The sequence below is a fragment of the Schistocerca cancellata genome, chromosome 1 (assembly GCF_023864275.1).
Source record: "Schistocerca cancellata isolate TAMUIC-IGC-003103 chromosome 1, iqSchCanc2.1, whole genome shotgun sequence".
NCBI lineage: Eukaryota > Metazoa > Arthropoda > Insecta > Orthoptera > Acrididae > Schistocerca > Schistocerca cancellata.
The window spans coordinates 1,165,692,904-1,165,713,918 of record NC_064626.1 but is presented as its reverse complement, the minus strand read 5'-3'; the positions used below and the strand labels follow the sequence as shown (position 1 = coordinate 1,165,713,918).

The 21,015-nt window shown below is 41.8% G+C and overlaps 1 protein-coding gene across 8 annotated transcripts in view; it reads left to right on the top strand.

Moving 5' to 3' along the window:
- LOC126163219 (crossover junction endonuclease EME1) overlaps nucleotides 1-21,015 on the top strand; it is a 219,609-nt gene that overhangs the window by 139,386 nt on the left and 59,208 nt on the right. The window contains exons 1-6 of one of the 8 annotated variants that reach the window (XM_049920161.1): nucleotides 5,905-6,163; nucleotides 6,244-6,314; nucleotides 7,167-7,327; nucleotides 10,694-10,998; nucleotides 15,600-15,798; nucleotides 16,039-16,206. In XM_049920161.1, the coding sequence (XP_049776118.1) occupies nucleotides 10,718-10,998; nucleotides 15,600-15,798; nucleotides 16,039-16,206 (648 nt within the window). In that variant the 5' untranslated portion in view covers nucleotides 5,905-6,163; nucleotides 6,244-6,314; nucleotides 7,167-7,327; nucleotides 10,694-10,717. The other 7 variants (XM_049920164.1, XM_049920162.1, XM_049920163.1 and 4 more) reach the window with 7 other exon arrangements.

The following is a 21,015-nucleotide window of genomic DNA, read 5'->3' as shown; positions in this document are numbered from 1 at the left end:
CACCAGTTTCAATATAAAGTTGAGGACAGACCCTTCATCATTTACAACTACCGCCAACCATTGGCAGACTCGATACGCAATCCTTCGAAATCTTCCTGCCTTTGATGGTTCTGTCACCTAGGCTATATAATGCAGTTCGCAACTGATGTAACACACCTCCAGAGAGCAGACAACATCATTGCAGACTATCTGTCAAGAACAAACACCATTTCCATACAGAGGTGCAGTTGCAAGACAGACAAATCATGGACTTCCTTCAAAATTCTACAATCAACTTAAGTAGAGAACATTGTGTCATCCCTGGATCCACCAAGCAAGTATTGTGTGATGTTTGCAAAATCAAATTCGACATCTCATGGCCACATCAATGAGAAAGATCATGTTTGACCATCTTCACAGTCTGTCACACACTGGCATATGCTCGTCAACATGGACGAGCTTGTATAGTCTAACACAAAAAAGGATTGCCGAGACTGGACACCTACATACACAGTTTGCCAATATATCAAAGTGAGTTGCCATGCACAGCTGCTGCTCAGCCGTTTTGAGATTCCGAAGGGTCCATTTCAACATGTCTACCTCGACCTGGAAGGGCATCTTCCCAAGTCTGAAGGCCATCGCTATACACTCTCCATCATCAAATACATGCGGTGCCATTCTCCTCAAGGACATTATGGTAGCGATGATGGCAAGAGCTGTCGTCTTCATAGTGATATCACGTTTCAGCTTCACAATCTGTATAACTACTGACCAAGGACGACAGTTCGAATTGGTCCTATTTAACAGACTATGCAACATTTGCAATGTGTGACATTATTGCTCAATGGCCTACCATCCACAAGGCAACGGCCTCGTGGAATGATGGCAGTCACTGGATGGAAGCATTACCTTCGGTGATATCAGATGTACACACCATTTGCAAAGACCATCTCCATGCCTCCCTCGCAGAAATCCTCTACAAGTCACTCACTCTGTCTGCAGATTTTATGCTAGATATACCACCGATGGAGACCTCATAACTCCCCACCTTCGTCACATGAGCCAAACAACACGTCACATGGCTCAGAACACTATCTCCACGGCTGTATGGTTCTCTGCAAATCTTCGTCCATAAGGCACTAACAGACTGCAACTACATCATGATCCAGAATGATAATAACGACCCTGTGTTACAACTGCCTCACGCCAGCCCTCACAAACTCATCAGATGAGATACTAAGCTTTTTGACATATTCCTTCATGGTAAGCCTACCACTCTGCCAGTCAACCACTCAGAACAGCTTAGACCCTATGCGATGTGATCCATACCAATGACATACAAACCACTCCAACCGACATGGTTCCTCCAGTCTGTTCTCAGACCAGTAACATGTTGCCTGGCTCAAACACTGACAATACCTTTGTGTTCCGACTAGACATGCTGCACTTTGTGGTGGACGATACTAATATCAAACTAGCTGATAATTTCCTTCTTATTGAGGGACGGCATGAGGGACATCAAGCTACAAGCGGCTTTATCACCTGACATTTCTCCCATATTTACAAAATCCCGAGCAATGTGGACACAGATACAATCATATCACAACTCAAGCCTGAGAGTTTTCTCACCATCATGGCCCCCTTGATAACACAGATGTGTACAACTGATCCTGCAGATCCTGGTGTCATTGCCCATCCATTTCGCCATGCCCACACTCTAGTCAAGCTCAGTTGATCATCATCGAAGTTCAATCTCGTTATGGTCGACCTCACCGCCCAGCAACTGACCTCCACAAATACCATCTGTATGCCTTCGATAGGGATCGACGTCATCGCGACTTCCCCATGTTCAATGAGGAACAGTCCAACCGCGCCCTGCTTTGCAGCTGGCCACTGCGTGATTGGTCATGTACACGGGCGTGAAGATGTTCGTGATAGCTTTCCAGTTATCTCTTTGCCAGAGTGCTCTACCCCAATGGGGGAGCGGGACGTTTCTGTTGGGACTCTGCCAGTGACAGTGTCTGTTGCACAGAGGAAACTCTCTGACCAACAACACCAGCCTGGTGTGGAATTGTAGAATATCTAAGGAACTATGATTCAGAATGCTTTATGTCTGCTGTGAACTGAGACAGGTATTCATTCTGTGTCAATTACAAATAAACTGCATGTTATATGTAACTGTGTACACATTACATTTATCACATCCTGGTGTAAAGTCTTCATGCCTTTGTGGGAGCTCCAGCAGCTTTGTATAAAACAGCAAATGCTTCTATGAGCAAAATAATTTCACCACATCAACGGCTGATAGCAACAACGTGATTCCTGGCAGTACAAAGAAGTGCACTGTGATTCCTGGCAGTACAAAGAAGTTAACAAAGATTTACGTTTTTGACAGGAATGTCGAAACAAGCATTTAGTGAAACGAGACCTAGCATAAGCAATGTGTTCTGAAGAAGGATTTAATGAAAACAAGTAAAGTACCTCAATTACATACGATATCACTTGTAACATATAGTATAAAGGGCAGTCAAGTGAAAACGAGACAGATGGAAAAAGTAAGAGTTAAGTGATCGCTATAACTATTGATGCCTTTATTTCCTGTGAGACGTGACAGTCAGTAACTTCATACGAAATTGTTTGCAGTTGTTGCAGAACCATGATTGTATCCATGTGTACACTTATTCGTTCAAAGCAAATAAATAGCCACAAATGTCTTTCTTCAGTGCTCCAAAAATATGGCAAATGCGTGAAGAGAGATAGGGACTTTAATGTGGATGTGTAAGGACTCCCAAGTGAAACTTCTGCCAGGTACTTGAAACAACACTGCCAAAATACAGGCGATCATTGTCCTGTAACAGAGTGATGCTGTCTGTCAACCTTTCTGGACGTTTGGACTGCAATTAATGCACAGTGGTATGTGGACACTTTGCAAAACCTGAAGCATGCCATTAAGTCTGTACGTCCAGGAATGCTGATGGACGGCATCGTTCTATTGCAGCATAATGCCTGCCGACATGTTGCCAAGGTTTTTTCTGCTATGCTGCATAAGTTTAGCTGGGAAGCCCACACACATCCTCCATACATTTCCAATCTTTCCACATGCTATTTCCAAATTTTTGGAGCCCTGAAGATTAGATTAGATTAGATTAATACTAGTTCCATGGATCATGAATATGATATTTCGTAATGATGTGGAACGAGTCAAATTTTCCAATACATGACATAATTAAGTTAATTTAACAACACACTTAAGGTAATATAACAACTTTTTCATTTTTGTGTTTTTTATTTTTTTTAATTTTTTTATTAATATTTTTTGTTTTTTTGTTTTTTTTTTTAATTTATATCTAAAAATTCCTCTATGGAGTAGAAGGAGTTGTCATTCAGAAATTCTTTTAATTTCATCTTAAATACTTGTTGGTTATCTGTCAGACTTTTGATACTATTTGGTAAGTGACCAAAGACTTTAGTGCCAGTATAATTCACCCCTTTCTGTGCCAAAGTTAGATTTAATCTTGAATAGTGAAGATCATCCTTTCTCCTAGTATTGTAGTTATGCACACTGCTATTACTTTTGAATTGGGTTTGGTTGTTAATAACAAATTTCATAAGAGAGTATATATACTGAGAAGCTACTGTGAATATCCCTAGATCCTTAAATAAATGTCTGCAGGATGGTCTTGGGTGGACTCCAGCTATTATTCTGATTACTCGCTTTTGTGCAATAAATACTTTATTCCTCAGTGATGAATTACCCCAAAATATGATGCCATATGAAAGCAACGAGTGAAAATAGGCGTAGTAAGCTAATTTACTAAGATGTTTATCACCAAAATTTGCAATGACCCTTATTGCATAAGTAGCTGAACTCAAACGTTTCATCAGATCATCAATGTGTTTCTTCCAATTTAATCTCCCATCAATGGACACACCTAAAAATTTGGAATATTCTACCTTAGCTATATGCTTCTGATTAAGGTCTATATTTATTAATGGCGTCATACCATTCACTGTACGGAACTGTATGTACTGTGTCTTATCAAAATTCAGTGAGAGTCCGTTTACAAGGAACCACTTAGTAATTTTCTGAAAGACAGTATTGACAATTTCATCAGTTAAGTCTTGCTGCCAATTTGTCCTGGACAAAGAGGTGCACACCTGGGTACAATCATGGTTACACAGGCAACTGCGAACAATTTTCTATGGAGGCACTGACTGTCTTGTCTCGCAGTGGGATGAATGTATTAACAGCTATGACCATTACTTTTGAAATAGTAAACAGTTTACTTATTTTTTCCATCTGTCTCTTTTTCATTTGACTGTCCCTTATTTTCTTTACATTTTGGATGTGTTCTGAGCTCAATATACTCTAACAAATTATTTGAGTGACCAATGAGGTATCTTTTACAGTATTTATTAGTAAATAGGAATTTTCAGTTCCTTGCCTGAAATCTACCACTGACATGCAGTAAATTTTTGCATCAGACTGCATAACTCCATTTCGGACTCTGAGTAGAGGTTCTTAGCCCATATGAGAAGTTTTACCTTTAATATTGTGGCAGAGAATTTTACAGTTTATTTGTGATTCACTCTTGTTATGAACCACATATTCCATTAGGGAGTAAACGTGCTGACACACACGTAGGAGAATCCATTTGCACCTGAAGACACTGCTTAGTACAGTATTCTGATTGGTTTCTACTGTAGAAATCAGAAGCGAATCCAGGACCGGGGGGGGGGGGGGTGCAGCTATATGGGTGCAGTGATCTTCCCCTTCTAACTACCCCCGAAATGCATCTGTTTCTTCTAAATAAGTAGTAAAGAATAAAAAACGTTTCTTTGCAACATAGTTTTCAGGCGTAACAGTCTCGAAAATTTTCTCGTTATTGTGATTGGTATTACAATAGTTTTAGGAAACACCTTCTTTTACTCTTGAGAATTTGGAGACGGCAAAGTGACACAAAATTTTCATGAGCCCTTTCCCCCGACTAAACTCCTGGATTCGACTCTGCGTACAATTTAGTTTCATATTATCTACACTGCTACTAAAGATTATAGCACAGAACAGTACTGCGAGTAAGTCTGCTAACAATCCCTTATTCAGATCAACACAATGAGAAATTTCTAAGCACAAAGCATATAGTACTAATAATTTTGTATAAATTCGCAACGACCATTGTTTTTTTTTTTCTTAAAAAAAGTTCTTTATTCGCCTCATGGTCACCTGCTCTGTTATTCCTATTAAAGAATTATAAGCTGTTGCCTTCTTATCTCGATCGCTGTATCTTAAATTTCAGCAAACAAGGTGTTATTCCTATATATTTCAATAAATTCAGCAATGAACTCCCTAAAGCACTGACGCTGATCAACCATTTAGGAATTCACTGTGTACGCAGAGATGAAACTGAACACATAGCTCAAACACCTTTTGCGCACCAGATTTCGTCGATCTCCTGTCCACCTGCTACGATTTGTCTGCGGAAGTGTGACTTGCTCTCACATATTTGAGCAAGTTTGCTGAAATCTCTAACTTCCACATTTGCGCACATCTGATGCTGCGTAGATCTCCCGTCCCCACGCTACGATGTCTGCGCAAACGAATCTGCGCAGACGTTTGTGCAGGTATTTTGCGCAGACGGATCGGTGCATTCGGACGAGCGTTCAGCATAAAAATGATTGTACGACATTAAAATATCGCAACGATGTTTCTTAAAAGTTAGTACTGAAGGTTGCATTATTTATTGCCTTACAGCATTCTCAGTGCACTGTTTTGTTTTAGTAGAAGAAAAAGTAAAATGCCTTACTTTTTAGTAATTATTTCCATTTTAATAAACAACACATATAACCACCAACTTAGACAAAATGCTTCGCTTTATAAGCCCAGCAAGCCGAAGTCTTCATGCCAATGACCACCTCATCTGCTCGTAGGAGGTTATGTAAACAAATACAAAAAGTGAATAATTTGCTCCGACAGGTGGCACCGTAGTTCCGTGGCGGGTTCAAGTAAATGAAGTGTAGATGTGTAACGAGAGGTGATTCTTTCTTTTCGTCATTATGTGTTTTCTGTTGTCATTGAGGGCTCTATAATTATGGCATAGGCTCAGTTATTTCGCTTCATGCTCGGTAATTTTTATTCCGTGCAAGTATAATGGAAAATATGTTTGACAGTCCGAAACCAGGCATTGTACGTGTTTTGTTGATGATATATATACATATATTTTTGAGTACCTAAGTGACGAAATTATTTTTTGATATGAATTTAAGATGATGCGGCACGTGTGTAAATAACGTGTGAGTAATAGTAACCTTGGCATTTATTTCTACATGTTATTTTGGTAAGTTTCATGAGTCAACTTTACTGGGATTGTTAGAAGTAGGCATGAAGAGCTAGTGTTTTAAATCGTGCGCAGAAAAGTATTGTAATCGCTTCAGTATTTTGCTTCACCTTGCAGTAATGCTTCGTGTGACATGTTACAAAGTGTAGTGGTTTCGTTAATATCAGCATTCTATTTAGATGGTTGCTGAACATGAAGGCAGATTCGAAGACTGCAAGTAGAACATTAAACTACCCACTGCTCCGATTAGTTTTACATAAGCGAAGAGTATTTGCAAATGTTTATAAAATGTAGTTGCCTTAAATTGAATGTTTACTGACAGGATGCGGCATTTACAGTCAACATCATGTAGCATAATCCTCATACCCTACAGGGCAAATTATATCAACTTTGTCAGTGTTGTAACAAGTTGTGTTGGTAGTCTCGTTGCATTGCATTTCTTTCGCTGGTTCTTAAATCTTATTTTCTTGGATTGTTGTTTAGGACCCAAAAGATAAATCAGGTTGCACTTGTGGATTGAGTGCTGTGATGTGTGTGTGTGTGTGTGTGTGTGTGTGTGTGTGTGTGTGTGTGTGTGTGTGTGTGTGTTAAGGAGCATGACATTACTGAAAACTGAACATAGAAGATAGGTCAATAGCACATACCTATCTACAACAGTTTTACAATGAAAAACTTTGTGTCCATAAAGCAGATTATATTTGTAAGCACATGGAGTAAGAGCTGTACTTAAATGGCAATTGTACTAAAATTACATGCCAGATTTGATGAATTTCTTGTATGGTTAATAATATTTAGTAAGACATTTTAACAAGTATTGTTGTATTCTGATGAAAATTACTTTGTGGTTGACAGATTGCAGTGGTGGGAGACAGAGTTGCTGGCATACAGCCAACCTTGCATCATAAGGCACTGAAGATACCTACAACACAGGGAGCACGTGACACTCGAGAAGGAACGAAGATTGGACAGCGGCTTGTCCTTACCACTCAACTCGCTGAAACATCAATTGTAAAGTAATTTTAATTGGAATTTATAACTAGAAATTTCTGCAAATATTTTCTAGCTAAAAATCTGAAGTCACATAAGTAGTACCAATTATTAAATAAGTATAACAATTACAGCAAAACCACCATTGCAGGCAAGCTACTGAACATGAGTAAAGACAGATAGAAACATATAAATAGAAACTATCAAAGCATAAAGGTGGAGGTCAACATTAAGGAAGGTGGTGTATTGGGTTGAGCAGGACCATGTGAAGTGAATAGGGGAGAAGGTGTTGAGATTCTGGATAGGGTATCCTTACCCTCGATCCAGATCATGAAGATGTCATCAGTCTGAATCAGATGAAGAGGGTGTCTACGAAGGATTCCTCTAGATGGCCCATGAATGGGTTGGCATATGATGGTGCTAAGCGGTTGCCCTTAGTTGCACCTCCTTCAAAGGAGAAGTAATTGTGGGTGACGATATAGTTGGTCCCGGCAACTAGGAAGGAGGTGGTTGATTTGGAATCCATCAGGTTTTGAGAAAGGTAGTGTACAATAGTGGTAAAGTCATGGGTATTATGGCTGTTAGTTCAAATGGAGGGGGCATCAATAGTGATGAGCAGGGCACCACGTTGTAAAGGAACAGGAACTGTGGAGAGTCAGTGGAGGAAATGGGTGATACCTTTTATGTGGGAGGATAGGCTGAAGGTGTTGGTCTACTACATCAGAGATTTTCTCATTGGGGACACAGTAACTGGCCACAATGGGGGCATCCTGGGTGGTTGGGTTATGGATTTGAGGAAGCATGTAGAATGTGGGTGAATGGTAAGGGTGACGAGAGAGATGGACTCCGGGAAGAGGTTCTGGAATGGGCCTAAGGATTGGTGGAGAGACTGACGATCCTGCTGGATTTCTGGAATAGGTTCACTGTGGCAAGATTTGTAGGTGGATGAATCTGACATAAGGATTACCTGGCAGAAGGAATCCTGCCACAGTAACCCCATTCCAGAAATCCAGCAGGATCTTCGGTCTCTCAAATCCATAGGCCCATTCCAGAAACTCTCCCCACCCCTGCCTTCCACATACTTCCTAGAATCCATAAACACAACCACCCATGATGCCCCATTGTTGCCGATTACTGTTCTCCCACTGAGAGAATATCTGCTCTTGTAGACCAACACCTTCAGCCTATTACCCACAACCTACTCTCCTATATAAACAGTACAAACCGTTTTTTGATCAACTCTCCATAGTTCCTGTTCCTTTACCACTTGGTGCCCTGCTTGTCACTATTGGTGCCACCTCCCTTTACACTAACGTTCCAGATGCCCATGGTCATACCATTATTGATCGCTACCTTTCCCAAGCCCTGATAGATTCCAAACCTAAAATGTCCTCGTCCTTCCTAATCGCCATGCCCAGTTGTATCCTTACCCATGCTGTTACTTCTTCTCCAAAGCGATTACCTCCAAACAAATCCGAGGTACGGCTATGGGCACCTGCATATGGCTATCCTATGGCAGTGTGTTCGTGGGACATGTAGAGGAATCGTACCTGAATATCCAGATTCCCAAACCCCTCACTTGGTTCAGATTCATTGATGACATCTTCATGATCTGGCTGGAAGGTGAGGGGACACTATCCACATTTCTCCAGAACCTCGTCACCTTCTTTCCCATTCACTTCACATAATCCTAGTCAACCCAGCAAGCCACCTTCCTCGACATTGACCCTTACCTCAAAAATGGCTACATCAGTACCTTCGCCCATATCAAACTTACCAACCACCAGCAAACCTTCACTCTGACAGCTGCCAGAGGACAATTCCCCTGGTGACTCAGTTCCACCCAAGACTGGAGCAACTGAATCTCATTCTCCTCCAGGGTTCTGACTACTTCTTGTCATGCCCTGAAATGAGGAATGTCCTCCACACTCCTCCCATAGTGGTATTCTGCTGCCCACCAACCGTACATAATATCTTTGTCCATCTCTACACAATCCCCCACCCCCACCCCATCAACTCCTTGCCTCATGGCACATATCCCTATAATAGACCTAGATGCAAGAGCTGTCCCATACGTCCTCCCACCACCACCACCTACTACAGTCTGGTCACAAGCATCACCTATCCCATCAAAGGCTGAGCTACCTGTGAAACCAGTCATGTGATCAACAAGCTAAGATGCAACTGCTGTGCTGCAGTCTATGTGGGCATGACAACCAACAAGCTTTCTGTTTGCATGAATGGCCACCAACAAAGCTTGCTGCCAAACATGACGTTCTTCATTTCAATGACTACTTCACAGCCTGTGCAATTTGGATCCTTCCCACGAACACCAGCTTTTCTGAATTGCACCGGTGGAAGCTCTTCCTACAATGTGTCTTTTGTTGCCGTAACACCCCTGGCCTCAACCTTTGTTAGTCATTGTCCTACCCATCTAGCCCCTTCCTTGCTTCCATTCCAGCACTTCACAGCCCTCTAATTGACCAATGCGCCCACAGTATCTTTACTTCACTCCCTTTTCACAACCCCTCCCCCCCCCCTTTCAGGTAACCTCCCTACTGCACCTAGCTGCCCCACTCTCTCTCCACCTCTCCTGTATGCTCCCACGAGTCGCACTTTACTGTTACCCACCCCTGCCCTGCCCATCCCAGCCTCCCTCTTACCCTCACCACTCACTTGCCTCTCCCATCATGCACTGCTGTTAGCTGTCTGGTCTCAGCAGCCAGAGACTGTGGTCGTGTGTGTGTGTGTGTGTGTGTGTGTGTGTGTGTGTGTGTGTGTTGTCTATTTCCAACAAAGACCTTGTTGGCTGAAGCTCATTTCGTGTTTTTGTTGTGCCTGTCTGCAACTCAATGTAATTTTTTTAAATTCGTTCAACCCATTATGTTTTTTATTGTTGTACATAATTTTCACATTTCTCTTGTACCAAATAACCCCCCCCCCCCCAGTTCAAGGAGTCAACTCCCCCATCCCCACTCCCTCTCACCTAAGTTCTTCATTCTCAAACATAGCTTTAATAACACCAAATAAATGTCTTGATAAATATGTTCGTTTGTTCATTAAGATGGTTGTTACTATTTGAACTATTACTTCTGGACACTTCTGTGGTTGGTCTGATTTTATTCTTAATGTCCATTAGACTTGTGTTGTTATCAGTTAGTGTGATACTGAAACAAAAAATAAAAAGAAATACATAGCTTTTAATTCCCATTAGTTGAAAGAGTTTGTACTGTAAAAACTAGTTTTTGAATTGAATTCGAAACCTTATCTTGTCCCATTACTCCACTGAATATCCTGTATCCAAGTTTTTTGTTAACATTTTATTTATCTTGGAAACTGAAATGTGACTTGTATAAAAGTCTAAAACTTCATTACTGCATCTTTTCTTCCAGAGAGTTGCATGATATACCCAGATAATGAACATGGATCAAGTCATTCTAATCTCAAGTGACTCGAGCGCACCAGCTTCTCCAGAAAATTATCAAGATAATTATTATAAAAATGATTTCAAGTCTTCTGATGTCTCACCAGAAAAATCACCTGTTGTGCACAAAACAGTGGAAAGTCTTGTAAAAATGAGCCAGGATAGTGGGCTTAGTCTTGGTGTCAGTCCCCAGCAAAAGGACAGAGATGTATTATCAGAAGCATGCCCGCGTGGATATGATTCTGACATAGTGGACTTGGGATACGATGAGATGTAAGTTTCTACGAAATCAAAAGGATTTGTTTTAGAAATTTTGTTGTTGACTGCTCAGAGACAGACAATTGCTATTCACCGTGATGTACAGCAAACATTTCTCAGGTGATTCTCAGATTTCTGTGAACTTTGTTTGCATTGAATTTTATAGTTAGTGGTCACCATTGCTTGCCTCTCTAGTAATTGTGTCTTATGTCAGAGGGCTTAAATGTTTGTTTTTGTGGTTGTAAAAAAAAAAAAAAGAATAAGAATTTTTATTATATGTACTGTGTTCCCAGATGAAATGATCATAATCTCCTCTCACTAAGAAATGAAATTTCTTTTCTTTACCAGTGATTTTAGCTGTATATACAGCAATACTGTACCTAGATACGTGCATCTGGCACACAGGGTGGGATGCCAGCTCTGAATTGAATCCTCCTCATGGAAAATACAGGGGGCTAGTGTGTTGGCCAGCCTGGATGTGGTTATAGTTAGTTTTCCACATCCATCTAGGTAAAGACTGAATAGTAATGCAGGAAAAGATAGATTGCTACTTACTGTAAAGAAGATAAATAAGTTGCAGATAGGCACAATTAAAAGATGCTTGCATAAAGCTTTTGGCCTCAGCTGTTCAGCAAAAGAGAAACACTCACCATTCATACATACAAGCAAGCACACCTCATGCACACTTGATGCTGTCTGGTGGAGTGTGCAGGAGCTAGAACGCCAACAGGTACTGCGTCAGGAGGTTGTGGGGCAGGGAGGTGGGGAAAATGGGGAGAGGAGTGGGGAAAAATGGACAGATGCATTGGCAGTGGGTGGGAGGAGGAGACGATAGAATAGAGGGGCTGGAACTGTTAGGGGGAGGGTGTGGGGACAGTATGTTACCATAGGTTGAGGCTGACATAGTTATGGGAGCAGAGAATGTGTTGCAAGGATTACTCCCATCCGCACCGTTTAGAAAAGCTGGTGGTGGAGGACAGGATCCAGATGGCTCGGGTAGTGAAGCAGCCAATGAAATCAAGCATGTTACATTCAGTTGCATGTTTGTGCCACAGGATGGCTTACCTTGTTCTCTTGGTCACAGTTTGGGTGTGGCCATTGATCCTGGGGGACCGGTGGTTGGTAGTCATACCAATATGAAGAGCTGTGTAATGATTGCAGCAGAGCTGGTAAATTATGTGGCTGCTTTCACAGGTGGCACTCCATTGATGGGTACAATAAGCCTGTGACAGGACTGGAATAGGAAGTGCTGGGTGGGTGGATTTGGACAGGTCTTGCACCTGGGTCTTCCACAGGGATATGATCCTTGTGACAAGTGATTGGGAGTGGCATAGGGATGGACTACACTGTTGTGGAGGTCGAGTGGGTGATGGAACACCCCTTTAGGAGAGTTAGGAAGTATCTTGGGAAGCATGTTCCTCATTTCAGGGTGTGATGAAAGGTAATCAGAGTTTTGGTGGTGGATGTGTTTCAGTTGTTCCAGTCTGGGGTTGTACTGTGTGATGAAAGTGACACTGGGATGCGACTGTTCTCGGGGATGGTGGGAGGATTGGGGGGTGAGGGGAAACGGCACAGGAGACATGTTTGCGGAGAGGGTCTGGAGGTAGTGCCTGTCTGTGAAGGCCTTGGTGAGACCCTCAGCATGCTGAGCAAGGGAGTTCTTGACACTGCAGATACGCCATCCACGGGAGGCCAGCCTGCATGGGAGGGTTTTTTGGTGTGAAACATGAAGACTTGAGTTTGTTGCCATTTCTCGGCTGAGATACACAGTGTGCAGTTTGTAACATAGTGTCACATTTGAACATCCGCTTACATTAGACAGAGAGAGGAGAATATCAGGAGTCCTTTCTTGGGGAGGGGGAGAGCAGGTGGCAGTATCTTTAGAATTACTTTGCGAATGGAAACCCCATGATAATAGCAGCCTTTATACAGGTGTGGTGGGTTCTCCATGAAACAGGAGAAGTACCATATCAAGTCAAACCTGGCATTGGCTGGATACAGAGCACTGGGCAGGAAGGAAGGGAGAATAAAGCAATACTGTATGCCAATAAATCTGAATGTACACCATTTATAAGTACTCCAGAATAGCAATAGTTAAGATTAGATGCGATGCTGACCAGAGCACTATTTATCTCCTGCACATTGCGTCTCATCCAAATAACCAGTGAGAAAAAAGGTGATGTGTTGAAAGCTTTCAGCAATGTTCAAAGTTAGTTTCTAATTCTCATTTTACCCGTTTAAGGGTTTGAATTGGAACCACATCTTGAAGCATATAATTTCTGTGATACAGGAACTAACAGGTAAAACAATGTATTTCATTCTTCTGCTGCTGTTGGGTGAAAGATGGGCAGTAATTTTTGTGAATAATAATTGCTACATTTTTAATCAACTAACTATTATAAAACAATTCCCATAGCTAGACTACATACAACAGGTGATGTATATTGATATGTCACATTACACAATAATCAGTCTTTCCTTCTCATCCCATATGGTAAGTCTCCCCTGACCCACAGTTCTGTGTGACTTTCCCCAAATCTACCCCTTTCCTAGACCTCTCCAGTTCTTTGCCTTCACCCTTCTTCCTTCCCTGTCAACCCATCTGCCTGAAGAAGAATCCACTAGCTCCAAAAGCTTGCCAGTCACAACAGTCTTTTAAGTGTGTGTGTTCTGCCACTGCTTAGGGAGTAGATTCTTTATCCATCCAATTAAATAATTTTATCAATAATTGATTGTTTTCATTGTTACATTACACACTTGGTATATCTCCCTACACAGATAGTCTGAATCGTGTTCCACTGCAACAACAACAACATGTACTGGGAATCATTACAACATTAATTATTTAGTTGCAAATTGTTTTCCAGAGTCACAGTAAATTGCTATTGTTGTCAGACAACAAACATAGAAGAGCACAACACACTGTTTTACCTTTTCTTCCTAATGCACAGAAAGAGTTCTTTACATCACTGGCTGTGGGTTCCTCTTAAAATCATTATCCAGCATTCTCTGGTTTCCCTTAAGAGTTTGGATGACAAATTTAGATATGTGTTGTCTGACAAATGTTACTGTAACATAATTGCTTGTACAAGCTCAAGAAGAAAAGGAAAGAATTGTTGTCTTAGGATATCATATCATTTGGCACTAATGTAAGCAACATTCCAGTTCGTGCTTCAATTGAAATTTTTCTTGAATCATTAAAACAGTTTACTGTTGATACTTCTGTATTCTTTGTAGGCTAACTCAACACTTAAATCAACTGAGGTGGCCCTATAGTTAAGTCACTGGACTTGTATTCATAAAAAGTGGGATTCAAATCTGTCTAGTCATTGTCATTTGTATTTTTACATTCATTGTAAACATTTGTGATGGGCAGCCATAAAGTTTTGACAGAGGTCACCACTTGTTGAATCAAGGTACCAGCAAAAATGTTGCAGCAGAGTCAGGCCAATACGGATGACGCCTGTAGTTGCCTAATCACCATGGACAGGTATTGGGTGTGTCATTATGTCCCTCAGAAGAAGGAGCTAAGCATGCATTAGAAACATGTATTCACCACACAACCATCATTAGAGAAGGAAATGCTGAGTGTTTTTTGGGACTGCCATAGTGTGCTGCTAACAGATTATGCTGTCACAGGAGCATACTACCAACATCTCCTCGACAAGGCTACGGGAGGCTGTTAAGACTAAGCGATGTGGAAGCTTTCCGAGGGGGTTGTTTTTGCTCATTTTGCATGGGACACAGTCACACACACTGCTTCAGTGGTCTGTCAAATTTGACCACACTCCCATGTTCCCTTCCTCCTCTAGGCTTGGGTGGAGAAGTCGTTGCATGGTAGGCATTTCCATAATGAAGATGGGCTGATTTTTGAGCTGGATCATTTGCTTTACTCTCAAAATGCAGCCTTCCACAACCAAGGTCTCCGCTAAGTCATCTGTCACTATAAAACATAATGCTTTGAAGGGTTGTTATGTAAAGGAAGACTAACACAGTCAGCAAGTTTCAGGGTTACAACTTTTTTTGCAGTGTCAGAATGGCTTCTGCACAAAAGACGTAGCTGATTTTTCTGCCTCACCCTGATCAAAGTGTAGTTTATGCTGTACTTAACAATCGTGTCAGTGTGTCATGAAACCCCTACCCCTACCCCTACCCCTCCCTCCCTCCGTACAGTGTCTGGTTCTTTCTTCTTTCACATGAATGACCTATTTGTGTATTTTTATGGACATTTAAAAAATATTTGTGTCAGAACTGAAACTGATAGTGTGTACTATCACTGATCATTTCATTCTTTGAATTTAAATCATATAATTTCTTCATGTGGTGTTATTCTTTTTGTTTCGAGTAGATATTCAACAAGTCTGAAAGAACAGTTGCAACTCTCTTAATTTCTGACTTTGTGAAAACACTAAAATACCAATAGGAAAGTGAGTGTTTGCCTACTCTGCTGGAAATCAAAATGGTACAAAACATTTGCAGGGTGAGATAGATACAGTGAATAATAATCATTAGTTGCTTCAGAAAAAAATAAAGAGTGAGATTCAAGTAATTTTTAAAAACAATAAAGTGCTAATTTTTCAAAGCAGATTTGAAACGTATATTCTTGTTTATTTTAGGCCATATGAAGATGTTGGATCTAATATACATCCTTCTGCTGATATAGTAGCCTTCAAAGACACAGCTGATAATCTGGGTACCAATTCAGGAAACAGTGGAAGCGATTACAATATGAAAGAAAACCCTCCAGATTTGTTTTCTGAAGCATTAAATCAGTTACGAACACTTTTACCGTCATCACATGACAAGGAGGACGATGTAAGTCTAAACTGCATTCTGTAGGTGTATAAATGTTTGTGGAAGCTGACCTGAGACATTAGTTTTTGATTGTAACATAAGAAATTGTTTGTCGATATCTGTAATAATATTACCATGTAACAAAGCAACAGCCACATTTCAGGTGACACATTGATTTGAGTATTTATTTTCTTGTTGGGGATACATTGCAAGTTCTTCGCATGTCTTTTGACTCAAATAAAAACTATGACTGTCTTACAGCAAAAGAAGAAGAAGAAAGGTAGAATTAATAAAGAAGCAATTCTGGAAGAGAAAATGCAGAAAAAAGCCGAAAAGGAGAAGAAGAAAGCAGAGGCAGCCCTGCATAAAGCTATGAAACAAGCAGCAGCAGCATCAAGTCGCCTCAAAAAGCCAGGCGAGTGTCTCAAGGTATGAGGGATGATGGGGGTGGGGTGTGTTGTGTATTATGGCAACTCACATTAAATGATTCAGAACCACTGCCACATTCTGAGAGAGAGTAATTCTGTTATTGCCTTGTTGTATAGTAGCAATAGGAGTAACAAAGACTACTTAAGTTTGGAACATAAAGGTGTACATTTCCCTTTTGGAATGATTTTTGTGAAGCAATAGTGGTAACAGAGAGCTGTGATTGTACTCAGAACATTCTCAGAATATGTGAACTAAATGCGCACATGGTTTCACTAAAACTTCACTTCTGAAAAATGAAGAAAACTGCAGGACAGTTGCTTAATCCACAATTTTTTATTGTGTGCATGACCAGTTTTGGAACAGTTACAGTTACACCATCTGGTGTGAAAAATAAAATCATTTAATCATCTAAGGTCATCCTCATCCCAGTGTTACCATGAACCAGAGGTTCCGTATCAAGAGGATAAAAATCTCAAAAATTCCATAAGCCATTCCTCCATGCTATGTAACAATACATACTAGCTGTGAATACTGAAGCCGCACAAGACCCAAGCGCAGGTGTGGTATGAAACAGACATGAGACTGGTGAACTGTTTAAAGTAATAAAGTGGGAATTAACAGCAGAATAGAGACAGAACCATCACAACATTGAGAGAGAAGAGGATTTAAACAAACAAGGGGGGGGGGGGGGGGGCAGCCTTCGGTTCTGTGACAACATTGAGTATGACCTCAGATGATTAAGTGACTTTATTTTTTACACCAGATGGTAGACCTGTAACTGTTCCGAAACCCACAATATAGGGCACTACCACTTCATTGTTGGCTGCATTTATGCTATAGTACCATTATCATCTGAAGATGGTATACCTGAAACTGGTTGCTAGAAAATAAAATATAATAATGACAAAAAAATTGTGACTTGGCTGTGCGAAGAGTAGTGATGTTTCTGAATGTTAGTAGGGGATGTATTTTAGCTCCTTCCTGTGGACACTTCAGTTTTTGGGAAAGAATGAAATCTACTTGTGATGAAACAGTTGAATACTGGGGATGAGGGGAGGCTCTTATTACCATCGCCGGACTCAGACTTTGAGATGAATGCACAAGGGTTAGCCATTCAGAGTACTTTGGTCTTGCATCTGCACCACAGGTGCTGTGAATTTTCGTCACTTGGTTAAGTCCTGTAGTGGAGTAAGCCAGAAAGTCTCCAATGCAAGATGCCTTTAATAGTCTCCACAATGAAACTCTGTCCTAAAATCTGTTAGAACGCCTAAAGAGATTCTTCTTGTATGAAAAGTACACCAGTGATATCACACAATCAGTACCTTTACTGTTCAATAATAATATTAATGTTACCAACAACAGCACCACTCAAATGGAGTTAAGAAACACAGTTTTCTGAAAGTCCTTCATCAAAGAAGATATAGTAAATATTAAAGAATTCAATTCGAGCAGCACTGTCAACATGAGTAACTTAGAAGTAAATACCCTCGGTGTAGACAAAGTACTTAAGTTACTTTATAAAGGCAAGTATTCTGGTTCAGATTGTGCACCAGTTAACTTCCTTTTGGAGTATGCTGATGTAATAGTTGCATGTTTAGCCACTGAATGTAACAGCTTGCTAGACAGAAGATCTGTACATGAGGACAGAAAAGTTTCACAAGGTGCACCAATCCACAAGAAAGGTAACAGAAGTAATCTGCTTAATTATATACAAACATCACTAACATAAATTGACAGTAATATTGGGAACACATACTGTGTTTGAACATTGTGAAATAACTCTAAGCAAACTGATCTATTGACACAGTCAGGACGCATTCAGAAATAAGAGAAATCAGACCTTGCACGGAAAGTTTTAGGTGATCGGTTTTCTTGTGTGTTGTTAATGAGTAGGGCAATCAAGAAAGAGTGAAGATGGTTTGATGAACCTTCTGCCGAGCATTTTGTTGTGAATTGCAGGGTGGTGATGTAGGTATAGATGAAAGTGTGTGTGCTGTCCTCATCTAGTTTTATTGACCTTTCCAGTTATATTGATCTTTCCATTTGCTGACAATGCTTTCAAATACAGTTACTCGCTTGCTCTTAGTTTTTCTCTTGGTTTGCCGTTGTGGGTTTATTTGTTTGTACACTGTTGATGATGCTTGGCTTTAGTGTTTGGCTTACTTGCAATTTCTCTTTTCATATTTATGCATGATTTTTGCCATTGACGACTTGGTCCTTCTATACACTTACCGTTTTCTCAGAAACCGACTAGTGGCACTCCCATGTCAGGGTAGTGTGTTTGTAAAATTTCCACTCGGTTTTTGGTCTGTAATTGGCCAATGGTCATCACAGTATATGCTGAAGCAATGTGTACAGCAAAACTCTAAAAGAGAAAATTAAAATGAATTAAAGAAAGGATCATGCTAACTGGAATCTTTTTGAGAAGGCAATACATCTCACCCTTAAAGAATTTGCTGTCAAACACCAATCCTATGCAAGAAGATTCCAGACACATTGTACACTCCTGGAAATGGAAAAAAGAACACATTGACACCGGTGTGTCAGACCCACCATACTTGCTCCGGACACTGCGAGAGGGCTGTACAAGCAATGATCACACGCATGGCACAGCGGACACACCAGGAACCGCGGTGTTGGCCGTCGAATGGCGCTAGCTGCGCAGCATTTGTGCACCGCCGCCGTCAGTATCAGCCAGTTTGCCGTGGCATACGGAGCTCCATCGCAGTCTTTAACACTGGTAGCATGCCGCGACAGCGTGGACGTGAACCGTATGTGCAGTTGACGGACTTTGAGTGAGGGCGTATAGTGGGCATGCGGGAGGCCGGGTGGACGTACCGCCGAATTGCTCAACACGTGGGGCGTGAGGTCTCCACAGTACATCGATGTTGTCGCCAGTGGTCGGCGGAAGGTGCACGTGCCCGTCGACCTGGGACCGGACCGCAGCGACGCACGGATGCACGCCAAGACCGTAGGATCCTACGCAGTGCCGTAGGGGACCGCACCGCCACTTCCCAGCAAATTAGGGACACTGTTGCTCCTGGGGTATCGGCGAGGACCATTCGCAACCGTCTCCATGAAGCTGGGCTACGGTCCCGCACACCGTTAGGCCGTCTTCCGCTCACGCCCCAACATCGTGCAGCCCGCCTCCAGTGGTGTCGCGACAGGCGTGAATGGAGGGACGAATGGAGACGTGTCGTCTTCAGCGATGAGAGTCGCTTCTGCCTTGGTGCCAATGATGGTCGTATGCGTGTTTGGCGCCGTGCAGGTGAGCGCCACAATCAGGACTGCATACGACCGAGGCACACAGGGCCAACACCCGGCATCATGGTGTGGGGAGCGATCTCCTACACTGGCCGTACACCACTGGTGATCGTCGAGGGGACACTGAATAGTGCACGGTACATCCAAACCGTCATCGAACCCATCGTTCTACCATTCCTAGACCGGCAAGGGAACTTGCTGTTCCAACAGGACAATGCACGTCCGCATGTATCCCGTGCCACCCAACGTGCTCTAGAAGGTGTAAGTCAACTACCCTGGCCAGCAAGATCTCCGGATCTGTCCCCCATTGAGCATGTTTGGGACTGGATGAAGCGTCATCTCACGCGGTCTGCACGTCCAGCACGAACGCTGGTCCAACTGAGGCGCCAGGTGGAAATGGCATGGCAAGCCGTTCCACAGGACTACATCCAGCATCTCTACGATCGTCTCCATGGGAGAATAGCAGCCTGCATTGCTGCGAAAGGTGGATATACACTGTACTAGTGCCGACATTGTGCATGCTCTGTTGCCTGTGGTTCTGTCAGTGTGATCATGTGATGTATCTGACCCCAGGAATGTGTCAATATAGTTTCCCCTTCCTGGGACAATGAATTCACGGTGTTCTTATTTCAATTTCCAGGAGTGTATGTGGCAGTCTGTGCTTCTTGTGCCTCAGTCAGTCACCACCCAATGACTGCTACCCCTCAAAAAGCCCTTATACCACTTGTACACAGTCATCTTTGACAACAATAATCATATGACTTCTCTGCCATTTATATACATCCAGTGTGCACACTGCTCTATTCTCTAACAGTAGAAGACTTGACATGCAGAACCAACAAGAAACAACTTTTGGTCTCCACAGTGTTCCCCAAACTTCCAGAGTAAATTATTGCTAGACATCCAAGGTATAGTATTTATAGGTACTGACATGTAGTGCTAGGGATACCTCACTGGAAAAATAATTTTGTGGACTTTCTCGACAGTACTTGGAACCTTGAACGTCAGCAATTCCTCAAAACCAGAAGGTAAAAATTACAAATGTACACTACCTGACCAAAACAAAAAGGGGGGGAGGGGGTGTGAAGCATCCAGAAGATAAGATTGGAAGTCAGTGTAACATTGTTCAAGTACACACCACCAGTGGTAAACGATTAGAGCTGCAGTTAGCTGTGACAGGTATAATACCCAGCAGAGTGCATTGACTTTTGTTGCCAATCCTGGTAGCATACATAAGGGGCATAAACAGTGTCAGAAGTGTAGTAATCAGTGTGAAGGACATGGAATCGGCACATATTCATGTGAGCCAATGTTACATGATAGTAAAATGGAACACTTATAGCCATCCTTACAATGTTATTTGTTATATGGCTACCAGTTTCGGTGTTTCAGTGCACCATCTTGTGGCCTTAACTGACACCCATGATTAGTCAGTGGCCAACATATGTGAAATGGTTTTTGCAGACTTGCTGTAACAATAGTGTTCTGTATCCGACCATCAAATACCAACTCAACATCATTGTTACAGGTAGTCTGCAAAAACCA